This window comes from Pelophylax lessonae (assembly GCF_965119305.1).
Source record: "Pelophylax lessonae genome assembly, chromosome: 9".
Classification (NCBI taxonomy): domain Eukaryota; kingdom Metazoa; phylum Chordata; class Amphibia; order Anura; family Ranidae; genus Pelophylax; species Pelophylax lessonae.
In genome coordinates, this window is record NC_138776.1 from 25,650,807 (window position 1) to 25,667,889 (window position 17,083).

Genomic DNA, 17,083 nt, shown 5'->3' on the forward strand with positions numbered 1-17,083 from the left:
TTCTGGGCATGCCCAGAAGCTGTTTAGCAGGGGAATGCGGCGTCGCCCGGAAATGACGAGCGGGGCCGGTGCGGCGCATTGATTCCTGGGAGCTATGACGTTTAGCTCCCAGGAATCATCGCGAGGCAGGAAGTGATGGGGTGAGCCTCGGCGCTGGAGGAGGAAGCTGTCATAGGTGAGTATTTACGATCTTCAATAAAAAGGTGAGTAAACAAAAAAAAAAAATAACTATCCAATTCCTTTTCAGGTGAGGCATACCTAGCGGAGGGGCACAAAAAAAAAAAAAATTTTTGTGCCCGGAACTGCGCTTTAAGTAGCAATTTTTTTGAAAAAACTACTTGCAATACTTAAGTAAAAAAAATGTTGAATACTTTAGTACTTCCATTTAAGTAACTTTTTCTGCGAGCACTTCCACTTCTACTTAAGTCACTTTTTGATCGAGCACTTGTACTTTTACTCAAGTAGAAATTTCGAGTACTTTATACAAGTCTGCTTTTAAGTTGCCCTATACTGTTTTACATGGACTATTTTTTATTATTATTGTACTCTCTGGATATTATTTACATAGGTTATACATTATTATACACAAAAAAGGTAAAATTTTGTAAAACATAAATAAAGTTAAGGAAAAATCTATGATGGTTGTTACATCTGGGGAATCATAATCTAAATATTATGAGCATTCGATATCCAGTAGTCAAATAATCAATGACAAAATCAATAAAACATATTTACCCTTCCAAAATGGCTGCTGGCTCACAATGGTCATTACCAGAGTTCCCTAAGACGGCTGCCTTTCCCAAAATGGTGGCTGGTTAAGGAGGAGCTTGCGTCTTGTGTCCTTAAAGTTTAAGAGTATGAGGCGTGATGATGAGGGTATGATGTATGTATGAAATATGATGAAGTGTATGTAGTGAAGTAGTGTGTGAATCTGTGTGTGAATGTGTTTGTGTGTCTTGATGATCAAGTGTGATCTCCTATATACTGTTTTGGGACAATAAACTCATAAAAATTATTATAAGCCTAGCCCAGAAGATTGAACTTTTTTCCATTGGTTGAGAAGATAAAAATGTACTTGTGTGATTAGGCATGGGCTCTTTTAACCACCAAGTGTATCCTGGAGCAGAATTATTTGTTCTGAATTATTCTTATAATTGATTTGTTGTACGAATGTCTAATTTCTCATGGTTCAGGCATAGCCATATGACACAGTATCTCAAAAAAGTGAGTACACCCCTCACATTTTTGTAAATAATTTATTATATCTTTTCATGTGACAACACTTAAGAAATGACACTTTGCTACAATGTAAAGTAGTGAGTGTACAGCTTGTATAACAGTGTAAATTTGCTGTCCCCTCAAAATAACTCAACACACAGCCATTAATGTCTAAACCACTGGCAACAAAAGTGAGTACACCCCTATGTTATAATGTCAAAATCGGCCCAATTAGCCATTTTCCCTTCCCCCGTGTCATGTGACTCGTTAGTGTTACATTATTTATTAGTGTGAATGGGGAGCAAGTGTGTTAAATTTGGTGTCATCGCTCTCACTCTCTCATACTGGTCACTGGAAGTTCAGCATGGCACCTCATGGCAAAGAACTCTCTGAGCATCTGAAAAAATAATTGTTGCTCTACATAAAGATGGCCTAGGCTATAAGAAGATTGACAAGTCCCTGAAACTGAGCTGCAGCACGGTGGCCAAGACCATACAGTGGTTTAACAGGACAGGTTCCACTCAGAACAGGCCTCTCCATGGTCGACAAGAAGTTGCGTGCACGTGCTCAGCGTCATATCTAGAGGTTGTCTTTGGGAAATGGATGTATGAGTGCTGCCAGCATTGCTGCAGAGGTTGAAGGGGTAGTGGGTCAGCCTGTCAGTGCTCAGACCATACGCCACACACTGCATCAAATTGGTCTGCATGGCTGTTGTCCCAGAAGGAAGCCTCTTCTAAAGATGATGCACAAGAAAGCCCACAAATAGTTTGCTGAAGACAAGCAGACTAAGGACATGGATTACTGGAACCATCTCCTGTGGTCTGATGAGACCAAAAAAACGTATTTGGTTCAGATGGTGTCAAGCGTGTGTGGCAGCAACCATGTGGGAAGTACAAAGACAAGTGTGTCTTGCCTACAGTCAAGCATGGTGGTGGGAGTGTCTGCTGCCAAAACCCTGATAATTAACGTCAAAGTCACGACCTAAATACACAGCGAGCGGTCCGGAACTAGTTAAAGCTGACCACAGAAAACTCCTCCTTTAGTGGGGCTTTTCCCCCCATGTGTGGGTTAATTGCTTGCTTAGGTCTGGGGGGGGGGGGCATAGAAAAGTAGGTATTCCTACTGCTGCTGGACTGGTACCTGTCTTCTCCTCCATGCTCCAGTGGTCTAAGGTCCTGATGTCATCATGACTAATGCAGTGTCCATTGCCCTGCACTGAATGCAAGGGTGATGAGGGACAGTCCACCGCCTGGTGATTGGGGAGGGCCGTCTTCCAGGGAAGCAAAGGATCTGGTAGGTAAAATGTTTGTAGGGCTCATTTACACGGGAGTTGGTATGTTACTTCCTCACTGCCTTTTAACACCTAAAAACCCGCACCACTGCACCGCAACTGAGAGCATTGCATGCAGATGTGACACAGCGCCTTTCAGCTAAATGGGTCACATTGGACCGGTGGTACTGTCCACCAAATGCAACAAGGGGGATATTTTTCGTGCCGGAATGCAAAGCATTGCAACCTTTGCAGTTTGAATGGGAGAAGTGGTGGTGGTGGGGGGGGGGGGTATAAACATGGCTCAACCATATGTTTTTTTTTTTTTTTTTACTGTTCCCCATTAGCAAATGTAGATTAGGCCTTACATTCCCCTAGATTAACCACTTGCCGACCGCCTAACGTACATGTACTGCGACAGGTCGCCTCTATTGCTCAAAATCACATACCTGTACATCATTTCGTGCAACAGCCACTGGGGGGGTATGCATGCATTCCTCCCGAGGTGCAGTTGCACGCTGATCGGACAGAGGGGGAGCCAATCAGCGGGTCCAGCGGACCCGATGTGTGACGGCTACCTGCGATCGTTCCCGAGAGACACAGAGCAGCAGTCTGCCTATGTAAAAAAAGGCAGATCGCTGTTCTGACAGGGAGGAAAATAGAGATCTTGTGTTCCTGCTAAGCAGGGCACGGGTCTTTGTCTTCCCCCAGTCAGAGCACCTCCCCCACACAGTTGGAAAGCACTCCCTAGGGACACGTTTAACCCTTTGATTGCCCCTGATGTTAACCCCTTAACCCCTTCCCTGCCATTGTCAGCTATTACAGTAACAATCCATATTTTTAGCACTGATTACTGTGATAATGTCACCTGGTCCTCAAAAAAGTGTCAAAATGTCAGGGGTCGATCTGTCCGCTGCAATGTCGCAGTCCCGCTAAAAATTGCAGATTGCCGCCATTTTTTAGTAACAAAAAAACAAAAAAAATTACATTAATCTTTCCCGTACTTAGTAGACACGATAACTTTTGTGCAAACCAATCAAAGTACGCTTATTGCGATTTTTTTTTTTTTTTTACCAAAAATATGTAGCAGAATACAAATTGACCTAAAATGTTAAAAAATTTAGATTTTTTTTTTGATTTTTACTTTTTTTTTTTTGGGAATGTCATATAGCAGAATGTGAAAAAATATATATATTTTTTTTTTCAAAATTGTCGCTCCTTTTTGTTTATAGCGCAAAAAAAAAAAAAAAAAAATTGCACAGGTGATCACATACCACCAAAAGAAAGCTGTATTTGTGGGGAAAAAAGGACATTAATTTTATTTGTGTACAGCGTCGCATGACCGCGCAATTGTCCATTAAAGTAACGCAATGCCGAATTAAAAATATGGCCTGGTCATTAAGGGGCAAATCCTTCTGGTCTTAAAGTGGTTAAAGGTGTAAAACCTGAAGTGGTTAAAGGATAAGTTCACCTTTGGGAACATGTTACATGTTCCCCCATTGTTAGGGTGGAACACGTAACAAGTTCCCAAAGCTGCAGCTGCTGCCTGATTGTGACAGTAGATTGAGGAGAAGTTCCCTGTACTAACTGTCACTTTTTGAAATCCGTGCAGCTGTGTGGGGCTCCGCCCAAACGGCTGCGTCCTTCGTTCACAGAGCTCTGTGTGTGAATGAACTGCACGCCATCCTTTGCAGGTGTCAGCTTGTAGTTCTCAGTGAACTAACACGGTGCTGTGGAGCGCCATGGTAGTTCATTGGTACTTCCTGTCAGTGTATCTGCCTGACCGTGTGGGAGGTACAGGCACACAGATACACAGAAAGATCTACAGGAAACCTGCATGGTACCAGTGATCTGCTAAACGCTGGTGCAATGCTTTACAGACTTCAAAATAAATAAAAAATTCATTAATAAATGCACTTTTTTTTTACCTTTAAAAAATAGGTGAATTTATTTATTTTTTGTTAAAAATGAACTTATCCTTTAATACCTAGCCTTAGCATACAGAAAGATAAGATGAAGTATGTGAAGCACTGTCCCTGTAGGGCTTGCTATGTGATGACTTGTAGTGATGTCGCAAACATAAAATTTAATGTTCGCGAACGGCGAACGCGAACTTCCGCAAATGTTCGCGAACGGGTGAACCGCCATAGACTTCAATAGGCAGGCGAATTTTAAAACCCACAGGGACTCTTTCTGGCCACAATAGTGATGGAAAAGTTGTTTCAAGGGGACTAACACCTGGACTGTGGCATGCCGGAGGGGATTCCATGGCAAAACTCCCATGGAAAATTACGTAGTTAACGCAGAGTCAGGTTTTAATCCATAAAGGGTATAAATCACCTAACATTCCTAAATTGTTTGGAATAACGTGCTTTAACCACTTGCCCACCGGCCACTGTGCTGCTACTGCGGCACAGTGGCTCGTTCCCGTCCAGTGACGTAGACCTACATCGCTGGACTCCTCCCCCTGTAGGCGGCGCTCGCGTGCCGCCGGAGGCGCGCTCCCGCTGTTTTCATTCACAGCGGGCGTCGGGCCAGGGGAGGAGCAGCGGCGATCGCCGCTGCTCTTACCCGATCGTCTGGGATCGAGTCTGGGATCTCCATAGTGACAGAGAGTGACAGATCGGACTGTTCAGCATAGCTGGACATCCGATCTGTCCTTCTGTCACACAGTCACCTCCCCCCCTACACGTCAGTAAGCACTAGGCATACATTAACCCCTCCCTCTCCAATAAAATTAACCCCTTCACTGCCAGTGTCATTTTTACAGTAACAGTGCATATATATAGCACTGATTACTGCAGTAATGTCACTGGTACCCCCAAAAGTGTCAAAAATGTCAGTCAAGGGTCCGATCTGTCCGCCGCAATGTCACAGTCCCGCAAAAAAAAAATCGCAGATCACCGCCATTACGCGTTAAAAAAAAAAACACCAAAAATGACAGAAATCTTTCCCTTAGTTTGTAAACGCAATAACTTTTGCGCAAACCAATCAAAATATGCTTATTGCGATTTTTTTTTACCAAATATAGGTAGCAGAAAACAAATTGGCCAAAAATTTAAAAAAAAAATGATTTTTACATATTTTTTGGGGGGAATTTCATATAAAAAAATGTTAAAAATATTGTTATTTTTTCAAAATAAACGCTCTTTTTTTGTTTATAGCGCAAAAAGTAAAAATCGCACAGGTGATCAAATACCACCAAAAGAAAGCTCTGTTTGTGGGAAAAAAAGGACGTAAATTTCGTTTGGGTACGGCGTCGCATGACCGCGCAATTGTCAGTTAAATTTGCACAGCGCCGAATCGCAAAAAGTGGCCTGGACGGAAGACAGCAAAATCCTCCGGTGGTAAAGTGGTTAAAACATCCAGTGTGTGTATACGATCAGGTATGATGTTGTATCGATCAGGTAGTGTAAGGGTTACGCCAGCTTCACAGTGACAGACCAAACTCCCTGTTTAACAATTGTCATTTTTGATAGAGAGCCAATTATTGGAAAAATTAAAAAAAAAAAAAATAAATAAAAAAAAAAAATAAATGTCTTTGGATTTAGTGTCTGGTGGGTCTAAAAAGTGTACCTGTGAAGTTTCAGCTCTGTAGCATGTCCGGAACCAGATAATTTGCTGTCAGGATGCTGTCCTTGCAGCAGGAGTGGACACAGAACACTGGCCTAGCTAATGATTTCCCTATCAATTCAGCAGCAACAGCAGCAGCCCTCTCCCTGCTCTAACTAACTCTGCAGCTTCAGAATGAATCTAAGATGGATGCTGCCCTTGCTTTTTTATAGGAGGTGGGAGGGTCTGGGAGGGAGGGTATGCTGATTGGCTGACTGTGAGGTACAGGGTCAAAGTTTGCTCAATGATAATGTATAGGAGGCGAACGCGAACATGCGAAGTTCACCGGGAACTGTTCGCCGGCGAACAGTTCGGGACATCTCTAATGACTTGTTGGGCTTCCTCTGATTACCTGCAGACAGTCACTTAGGGAACAGTTCACACATCTCTCCTTCTCCAGATGGCTCATCACACAATAAACAGTCCAGGGGGTATTGGTTTATTGTGGAACTTGGATGGGAGAAGGGAATAGTGGGATACTCCAACTGTAACTATTCACAATGGATAAGGACAACTCTCACTTGGCCTCAACAGGTTGCTTGTGGAAGCAACTGCACTGCTTAATCCAAACTGCCACATGTAAAGAAAGGGTTAAGTCTCCTTGCTCTTTTCTCTCCAGCAATAGACTTGGTGAATCTACATTATCTTCGGGACACTCACTAGCATTCCCTTTACTGACACCCATCCACTGACTCTTCTAGCACATGATTATGAGTAAGCGATTATCTATATAGTGAAACGCGTCAACCTGGCATGTCTCTTAATACACCGTCTGTATGGATTCGTTTATGAGGAATAAAAGACATCTTTGATTTCATATTTTTTCGAGTGCGGTCCAACTTTCTTCGTTTGTGCTAGCTCTGGATGGCAGATCTGACCAGCACCGATTTACTTAGCCTCACCTGAGCGGCTTTTCTCTTCTATTCCTACAAATCTGTACTCACTGTACTGCAGAATCAGATTCTCCAGTGTCTCCCCTCTCAGTCAGCTCCACTAGACCTCTGGGTTCAGCCCCTTACTGGTACTCTCTAGGCCCTCAGGTCGACCACCTGAGACCGCATGGCACCTCTCCAAAGGAGGAGGCAGCCGCCCCCTCTCTCCGGGATTCCGCTATCCAGCCAAAAGACCCCGAGCACATATGCTCCTGGCATTTATACAGTATCGAAGCATGCAACGAGGCACTTTCCTCTGCCAAATCACCAGGGTTGTATCAAACATCTGTGCACTCATTTGTCAGGTTTCCTCCCACTGTCCAATATGCCTCCCTATTAAACCAATGCTGCACCTGAGTACAATGAGCAGATCTCACTAACAAATCCGGTTCTCTGGTAGCCAGAGAACAATATAGATTTACCTGCAGTCCTTCTGGTAAGCAGACAGGACTCATAACTATACTTTCTCTCAAGCACATACCAAGGAGGGTGCTACATTCACCCCCCTGCCAAACTGAGCCATATCCTCATTGGCTCTGGGCATATGCCGCTACAAAAATACCTGTACAACAATTTTCAAGCCTCCATGACACAGATCTGTACTCACTGTACTGCAGAATCAGATCCTCCCGTGTCTCCCCTCTCAGTCAGCTCCACTAGACCTCTGGGTTCAGCCCCTTACTGATACTCTCTAGGCCCTCAGGTCGACCACCTGAGACCGCATGGCACCTCTCCAAAGGAGGAGTCAGCCGCCCCCTCTCTCCAGGATTCCGCTATCCAGCCAAAAGACCCCGAGCACATGTGCTCCTGGCATTTATACAGTATCGAAGCATGCAACGAGGCACTTTCCTCTGCCAAATCACCAGGGTTGTATCATACACCTGTGCACTCATTTGTCAGGTTTCCTCCCACTGTCCAATATGCCTCCCTATTAAACCAGTGTTGCACCTGAGCACAATGAGCAGATCTCACTAACAGATCCTGTTCTCTGGTAGCAAGAGAACAATATAGATTTACCTGCAGTCCTTCTGGTAAGCAGACAGGACTCATAACTATACTTTCTCTCAAGCACCTACCTAGGAGGGTGCTACATTCACCCCCCTGCCAAACTAAGCCATGTCCTCATTGGCTCTGGGCATCCACCGCTACAAAAATACCTGTACAACTATTTTCAAGGAGTATCCCACAAACTTGAAAAGGGGAGAAAAGGGAAACAACATATGTACAGGACCATGGGGCATACCTCATATGTGGCCAGTGAATAAAATAAGTTATGTGAAAAAAAAAATATCTTGGCTGTACAACATATACACATAGAAAGGTACCGGGTGCATTTGGACCAATGCACCCCCGCCAAACTAAAATCTGATTGACAGGTTAAGGTAAACATCCTAGCTAACTAGGCTACAAATAAGGACTTTGCATATGTACAAATGAGGACAGTGGATGCCCTCTTCAAGGCCCGAAGGTCCTCTGTAAGCCTGCAAAGGAAAAGGGTGAGTACACAGCAATTTGTACATCCTATATACTCACGGTGAGACTGCCCTCTCCATAGAGGAAACCTTCTCACCAGCATCATCTCTAGCTCTAACATTCCCGTAGACATCTCCAACACTGCCGACCCCCTAAGGGCATGCTTGACTCATGGCTCTGTTGTGCACCTGTAATAGACAAAACAGAACAAATCCTGCCAAGGTAACTAACACATTATCACCGATTCCATCTGGGACTAGTAATAGGTACAGTCCTTCTTAGACACCAGGGCACTGACTCTTTCCTATTATAGTCAGACCCACAAGTTAGGATGAAGAAATGTGGAGTCCACCCGACTGGTGTTCACAGTGTTCTTTCCTTCTGTAACACTGAGGCAACACATCTTCTGGCGGCAAACTATTCTTGCTGGAGCCTGAGCAAAGCTTGCCTTGCTTGAGAGTCTCTTCAAGGGACCCTTCACTCTGGCTTCCCCTTTCTGAAAAGACAGTAAGCTGCTACCCTTCTTTCACAAGGTAGCAACTCACACAGTTTCCTTAAGCATTTCTCTGGCCCAAGGGATCTTCGCAAAACATACTAGAACATTATGCAGTTGTCGAACAGGGGTATTTTTTTTTTTTTTATTGCAGTGGTTTACAACACAGTTGGTATCAATGGTATGAACACTTGCGGTAACAGGTGCAGTAACTCTTGCAGTAACAGTCTTAGTAATTGGTAGGATTAATGCTTCACTCAAATAATCAGATGCAGGCAATAATGGCACCAAAAGTAACATAGGCAATAGCGTTCTCCCCGGTTATACAGGCATGGCACAGGGGATGGTACAGGCATGGCACAGGAGATGCAGGGCTGCGGGCATAGTACAGGAGATGCAGTACTGCCGGCATGGTACAGGAGAATCTCCTGTACCATGCCTGCAGCACTGCATCTCCTTAGGAGATGCAGGGGCTGCGGAGGAATCTCACTTACCTTTCAGTGAGACGCCTTACGTTTAAAAACACGTCACTGCGCATGCGCCGTCTGCCTGGGAATAGCCGAATGTGTACGGGCTTTCCCGAGCGGCGCATGCACACTGCACCGGAGAACAGGTAAGTGAGACTCTGACTCGAGTATAAGCCGAAGGGGGCTTTTTCAGCATTAAAAAACATGCTGAAAAAGTCGGCTTATACTCGAGTATATACGGTACTTTATTGAGACAGCATCTGCTGGAGGGGTGACTGACTGGCAGGGCAGCGGACTCAGCTATTGGTTCAGAGAGGCTATTGAGAAGGTGGTGGCAGCAGCTCTGACAACCAGTGCTTGAGAAGTGTCCAGCGATATATGCCTACGTTTACAGAATGAGAAGGTGCGTACAGAATATGCTGCTGAGGGGTCACAGGTGTATGCTGGAGTCTGCTGGTGGAGTCCAGACTAATTACTACTCTTTTACATTGGGGACACCGTGGACAGAGGTGGCTTACGTGGTGGCTGTGTCCAGACGGTGAGAGTGTTGTTTCTCTAAAGTGGAACACACTAAAGCACTGGTGATCTCCTCTTGTGAGAATATATCAGTCTGGTAAGCAGCCTCTTTGGCTTAAAGTGTTAGTAAAGTGGGGGCGTGGCCTGGAGCGGCATGAAGTAGGACGCTAGAGACTAGAGCTCCGCCGGCCGATTATCCTTTAACCCCGTTTATCCTGCATCCCGGGTTCCTCTTTTGGCTCCACGGCATCCTCCTTGTGCCCCAGCACTTAGGCACCATGTCGCCGCCGAAAAAACCCGCAGACACCGTGGCTAAACTTGATAAATTTCGCCGCCAGGAGAAGGAGGGCTCTTCCCAAGATGGCGCCGAGGCGGGAGCGGGAGGTAGCGTGGCGGCTGCAGACACAGTCCGTGTCCTAGATGCGATCTCGATCTGCCAGTCCTCCCTAACGGCCAAAATCGAGGAGATCAAAGTCGACATCTCCCTGATCCGACAGGACCAGCAGAAGCTGCGAGACCGGGTTGGCGAGGCTATATTTGAGACCTCTACTCTGCCCCCATCCATGAGAGAGGCTCTGGTGGTTCTGATACCTAAGCCCGGTAAGGATCCGCAACGTCCAGAGTCCTATAGACCCATATCCCTTCTCCAGGTGGACATGAAAATTTTGGCAAAACTCTTATCCATACGGGTTAACAAGGTCATCCTTTCTCTGATCCACACTGACCAGTCGGGCTTTATGCCCGGTAGGAATACTTCCTTCAATCTGCGAAGATTATTTATGAATTTACAGGCCACGCACGATAATGTGGGTGCCAGAGTGGTGGTGTCCCTTGACACCGCCAAAGCTTATGACTCCGTCGAGTGGAGGTTTCTTTGGAGATGCCTAGAGGGATTTGGCTTTGGCCCGCATTTTGTCTGCTGGGTGCAGGTTCTGTACCAGGCCCCGGTGGCCAGAGTGTTGGCCAACGGCTGGACATCTGATGCCTTCCCTCTTAGTAGAGGGACGAGACAGAGTTGCCCGTTGTCCCCATTGTTATACGCTCTGGTTGCGGAGCCTCTGGCTATTGCTATTAGGACCCACCCGGATATAGGGGGCCTACGCGTGGGGTCCCTGGAGGAGAAAATTAGCATGTACGCGGACGACACGTTGCTGTTTCTTGCGGACCCAGAGACCTCTCTCCATACAGCGCTGTCCCTGATTGGCCGATATGGCCAATTCTCGGGCTTAAAGATTAACTGGGATGAGTCCCAAATCCTGCCCATCGACGATATCTCGTCGGTCCCCCATAGTCTGGAGTTCCCCTTATGTAGGGTGGACCGCATCAAATACTTGGGAGTTCACGTCACGAAGAGAGCGTCTGATTATGTCCTGGACAACTTACTACCTCTCCTTACCATGGTCAAAACGTGGACTCAAACTTGGGCTCGATTGTCACTGGGGGTCATGGGGCGCATCAATCTTATAAAAATGGTGCTACTTCCAAAACTGCTCTACGTCTTGTGGCATTCCCTGATATATCTCCCACTCCGGTACTTCCTTCAATTGGAATCTCTTCTTAAACCATTTGTCTGGGGATCTTCCAGGCACAAGTTGTCCTGGTGGAAACTGAAGAACGCTACCACTCTTGGGGGGATGGCTCTCCCGGATTTTAATTTATATTATATTGCAGCGCAGTTATCTCACTTTTTCCATTTTAATTCCTCTGATAGGGATAGATTTCTAGCGCTCCTAGCGCCGTCTCGGACCCATGCACTCACAGATCCGCTATCCGTTATTGTCTCGGGTATACGGGGGGCGGTTAACAGGAACAGCAGAACTTCAATGTTATTTCACTATCGGAGGCTGTGGGACGTAGTCTCGAGCAGGCTGGCCCTCCCGGACCTTCACGAATATACCCCTTTGTGGTGTAATGCCTCCCTGAGTTCCAGACTGTGCCGGATGTGCATGTATGGGTCCGACACGGCGTCATTTTCTTATCTCATCTCCTTACAAATGGTACTATTAGGACCTTTGAGTCCCTCTCCGACAGGTTCCATCTTCCCCCTCATATGCATTATCGGTACCTTCAACTGAGACACGCTTTCCAAGCACAATTCCCTCAGCCTCTGCCTGAACTTCCTCCAGTTCCTGTACTAGAGGTGGTTAGCTGCTCGGATCCTAGTCACCTCATTTCAATTTTATATACTATGTTGCACGAGCCGGCGTCCACAGTTCTGGCTTATGTTCCTAAGGCTAGGTGGGAGGAGGATGTGGGAGACCTGGAGGATGACGAGTGGAGTAACGCCCCAGATACTTGTAAATTGGCTTCCCCTAAATTGTCTGACCGCCTCACGCAGATATATATCCTTCATCGTGCGTATCTTACCCCCATTCTGATGGCCAAATACAGACGTGACACCTCAGACACCTGCCCTATGTGTAAACGGGAGCGGGGAACTTTTTACCACTTGTTGTGGAGTTGCCCAGAGGTTCAGGGATACTGGGCGCAGATAGTCAAATTCCTTCATGACACCATGGGCTCCCCCCTCTCGCTGTTCCCCAAACCGTGTCTATTGGGAATATTCCCTGACACCAGCATGAATAAGTTTTCCACGCTTTTTCTACACGAAACCCTGTTCTCTGCCCGAAAGCTGATTGCGAGAAGTTGGATGCGTAATAGACCTCCTACTTTTCATGACTGGCTGAGGGAAGTCAATGCCACTATTCCGTACAAGAAACTTCTGTATACTCATCGTGGATGCCCCACGAAATTTACTAAGATATGGGATAGGTGGATCCAGGCCCCGGAGACATGTGCTGGACCCGGTGCCTCGCCCCCCTCCCCTACATAATTCCCTGGTCCATAGGTCGTTCACAGTGTTCCTGGTCCCCCCGCTTCACATGGTCATGTAGTTGTTCCACTTCATTGATACTTGTTCCAGATACTTTCAAGTATATGTACTCGCTACTGTGTCCTTCTGATATTCATGCCCTGTTGTTCTGGTCACTGCTTGGCTAATTACTTGTGGATTACTGTATTGCCCTGATACTGTTATTTGTAGGTAAAATTAATTTCTTCTAAACTTGCACTGTTTATATAGTTACACAGTTACATAGTAGTTGAGGTTGAATAAAGACAATAGTCCATCCAGTTCAACCTGTGTAAGTGTGTGTGGACGTATTCATCTCCCATACCCCTGAATGTTTTGATTCTTGAGCTGTACGTCCAAGAGTCTTTTAAAAGTAGCCATACTTCCCGCAGTTACTACCATTTGTGGTAGAGAATTCCACAATCTTATTGCCCTTACTGTAAAAAAACCCCACTGCGTAGCCTGAGATTAAATCTCTTCTCCTCTAATCGCATTGTATGGCCTCGTGTCCTCATACATTAGTTGTGACTGAATAGTTTTTTTTTATGCTGAGATCACCATTGAGGTATTTGTAAGTTGCTATCATGTCCCCTCTCAGGCATCTCATTTCCAGGGAGAATAAATCAAGCACTTGTAAGTGCTCTTCATAATTTAGGTCCTCCAATCCCCTTATTAGCTTAGTTGCCCTTCTCTGGACTCTCTCCAGCTCCAACACATCCCTTCTGAGGACTGGCGAACAGAACTGGACAGAATACTCAAGGTGTGGTCGGACCAGAGTTTTATAAAGTGGTAGGATTATAGATTTATCTCTGGAATACATCCCTTCCTTATGCATGCTAATATTCTGCTGGCTTTGGCAGCTGCAGCTTGACATTGCATGCTATTGCCAAGTCTATCCTCTACTAAGACCCCCGGACCTTTCTCCATTTTTGATTTCCCCAGGGGTTCACCCCCCCAAAGTTTATTGTGCGTTTATGTTTTTAGTCCCCAAGTGCAAAACCTTACACTTCTCCACATTAAACCTCATTTGCCATGTAGTTGCCCACTCTGTTATTCTGTAAGATGTCTGCCTCACGATGTGAAGTTATTGTCCTGCTTAATTTTGTGTCATCTGCAAAACAGTTTAGGAGCTATTAATCCTGCAGGCAGCCAGTGACGTCATTGGTGCGTGTGCTCTGAAGGTGCGGCTTACCGAGAGCCTCGCGCCGGAACCAAGGGCTGACATCATCACTCTGGCCACTCACACAAGCCAGAGCTTGCAAAAACCCGGAATAAGGAATAGAGAATTCGGATGCGGTGGTTACCCTGGAAATTTAAATCAAATACAAGAAAAATTTCCGCGCTAATGAAATGAAAAAAAATTGATAATAAATGTTAGCAGCCAACACAAAATCAACCAACAATGACTCAAATAGATATTAAAACATAAAGTGTAGCGCTAAAAACAATAAATGATTATAACAAAAAAATTAAAGAATAGTGTCCAACTGAATGGACGTCCAGACGAAGTCTATTGAGACGAAACGTTGGCGACTCCAGACGCAACGTCCACACGCCCCTTGAATCTTTCGCCGGCCTCTACTACTGTGCTACCTGGGACAGTCTGCGGGACGCCGCATATCCATCCCTTGTACAACTATTGTATACATGCCTGGAAGCCTATGTTATATTGTGAGTACCTTTTTTATTAAACAAGATTGTTATTTTTAAACGGGATCACGCTATGGGCCTCGCTTTCTTTTTCCTTTCATATTTCAATTTATGATCGATGAGAAATACTGAGAAGTGCTCCTTTCCTGCTTTGATCCCATGAATCCTGAGAAGTGGTTTATTTTGGAATAAAGCATCCATGTAACATCAGATCTCCAGTGGCCTTGATTATATAGCTGGGAGAGGCTGAGTCATTAAGTTGATCAGCCATGGAAATCTGGTAAGCTGCTGCTTTTATTTCATCACTGAGGTGTGCCCCTTCCTTCACATACCCTTGGTGTCATGGGAAGAAACCCCCCCTTTTGGATTATCTTGCATGATTTTGGATTTGATTTCAGATCAATCTGTTTTTGGGACTTTATCAATTGGACACTATCTTCCCTTTCACTATTGTGATTAATAGTTTTTCCATTCAGTTGGACACTATTCTTTAATTTTTTTGTTATAATCATTTATTGTTTTTAGCGCTACACTTTATGTTTTAATACCCTGGAAATTGCCAGCATCCCTGAGTAAAGACTATTGCAAAAAGATCCCCTGGGGGTGGGACTTTAAATGGCAAAAAACAGAGTTTGAGTAAGTTTGAACAGCTTTATTTGTACAATCTAGAACATTCATAGACAAAACGTGGAAGTAATTGTGTACATAAATGAAAAACATATAGTGATTAAAAACAAGTGGCTGAACAATACATCACAGATAAGAATGGCTGGGATTTCTTGGAGCGAAGGGACCAGACGTGTTTCGGTTAGTAACCTTTCTCAGTGGTCCAGCAGAAAAAATCTCAGACTAGAGATGTGAAACAAATTACGGTCATTAGAAAGAAGGCATAATAGAAAAATATTGCATATAAAGACATTTACATCCATATTTTCTACAAGATGTCTGTTACACCCATATAGGGTCATCAAATTTCACAGCATAACGAGTATTTACATACCTTGAAAAAACATCCTAAGTGTGATGTGGAAGAAAAGGCCACAAAGCTTAAAAAACAGAGCCAGAGATGTCTCTGGCTTGTATTATCGACAGAATTCACCGGGTATCAGCCTCTCCAGGTCTTTGTCTGGCCTTTAAACATAATTTTGTACCAATTGACATGTCAATTATCAAGGTGCAGATGGCTATATGAGACGGGAGGGGTGCAGCTGTCCCACAAGAGACTCCCACGAGGATCACCAAAAAGGTGGCCCACACTGTGCGGCGTCTGTGAATAGAATATTAGTGGATATTAATCTGGCCCATATTGTATGTCCATACCTACAATGGATATCATACAGGATTGTAACGTTGTATACATACGGTAGAGATAAATGTCCAACGTAGATTCCTTGCAAAGGCGATAATGTAGCCTAATCAGAAAGTATATGTCTCCTTTAGTAGGGGGAGTTCCTGTGTATGATATAAGAAATGGGGTAGGTCAGACAGAACCAGGGGTCCTTGGTGTAAAATAGGGAAGCAGTCAAGGGTGTAGGAACCCACACAAATCTGGGGGGGACAGCATTTTTACTCGCCAGGTATATGCGCGCAAGCCCCTTTCAATCCAGAGCGCCACAGCATTGTCCCCAATCACTGCAGAGCACCACAGCATTGTCCCCAATCACTGCAGAGTGCCCACAGCATTGTCCCCAATCACTGCAGAGCACCACAGCATTGTCCCCAATCACTGCAGAGTGCCACAGCATTGTACCCCAATGATTGCGAGTGCCCACAGCATTGTACCCCAATGATTGCAGAGTGCCCACAGCATTGTACCCCAATGATTGCAGAGTGCCACAGCATTGTACCCCAATGATTGCAGAGTGCCACACAGCATTGTACCCCAATGATTGCAGAGTGCCACAGCATTGTACCCCAATGATTGCAGAGTGCCAGACAGCATTGTACCCCAATGATTGCAGAGTGCCACAGCATTGTCCCCCAATCAATGCAGAGACCAGCGTTCGTGCTCCCTTCAACCCAATGCACTTACCTGGCAGCGGCTCGGCTATCGGCGGCGGCGGGAAGGTGAGCGGCTTCTCCCTCGTCCTCTTCTGCGGCGGGAACCGGCGGGCGGCCTCTCCTCTTCTCTGCAGCGGGAACCGGTGGGAAGGTGAGCGGCGGTGACGGTGAGTGACTGACGCACGCACCGCCCCCATTGCAACGTCATGGATCGGATGTCCTGGATGATGATTGGACCAGGCTGGAGACTGGACCAATCACAGCCAGGACATCACGAAGGTGGGGGTGGCCAAGCGCTCTTTCCTGCACCCAGGTTACACCCCCAGAAGGCAGCCAATCGGCGCCTTTCTGGGTCGTAAACCCCACCCCCCCTTTAGCCACCACATAGGCCGGAACACCGGCGACAGGGGCGTTGCTAGGTGAGAAAAAGACCAGGGGCTTCAGCCCAAACCTAAATTTGATGACCCTGCCCACATTTTAAAGTAAGTCCCGCCCAAGCTCCACCCAATGCCCCATCATAAAATTTTATAAAATGTGACCACACGCATGTTAATCTCTCAACTTTCCAATCTCCACTTTTACTTGTAACTCTTCCCTTAA

The 17,083-nt window shown here is 45.6% G+C and overlaps 2 protein-coding genes across 2 annotated transcripts in view; one reads left to right on the forward strand and one right to left on the reverse strand.

Annotated features, from left to right (window-relative positions):
* LOC309563274 (C-type lectin domain family 2 member D-related protein-like) overlaps positions 1-1,207 on the forward strand; it is a gene marked incomplete at both ends in the record, with an annotated part of 90,861 nt that extends 89,654 nt beyond the window's left edge. The window contains one exon of the mRNA XM_082267679.1: positions 1,194-1,207. Coding sequence (XP_082123805.1) covers positions 1,194-1,207 — 14 coding nt within the window. The remainder of the gene's footprint in view (positions 1-1,193) is intronic.
* Positions 1-17,083, reverse strand: part of LOC309564175 (oxidized low-density lipoprotein receptor 1-like) — a gene marked incomplete at its 3' end in the record, with an annotated part of 229,649 nt that overhangs the window by 170,374 nt on the left and 42,192 nt on the right. The window lies entirely within an intron of this gene.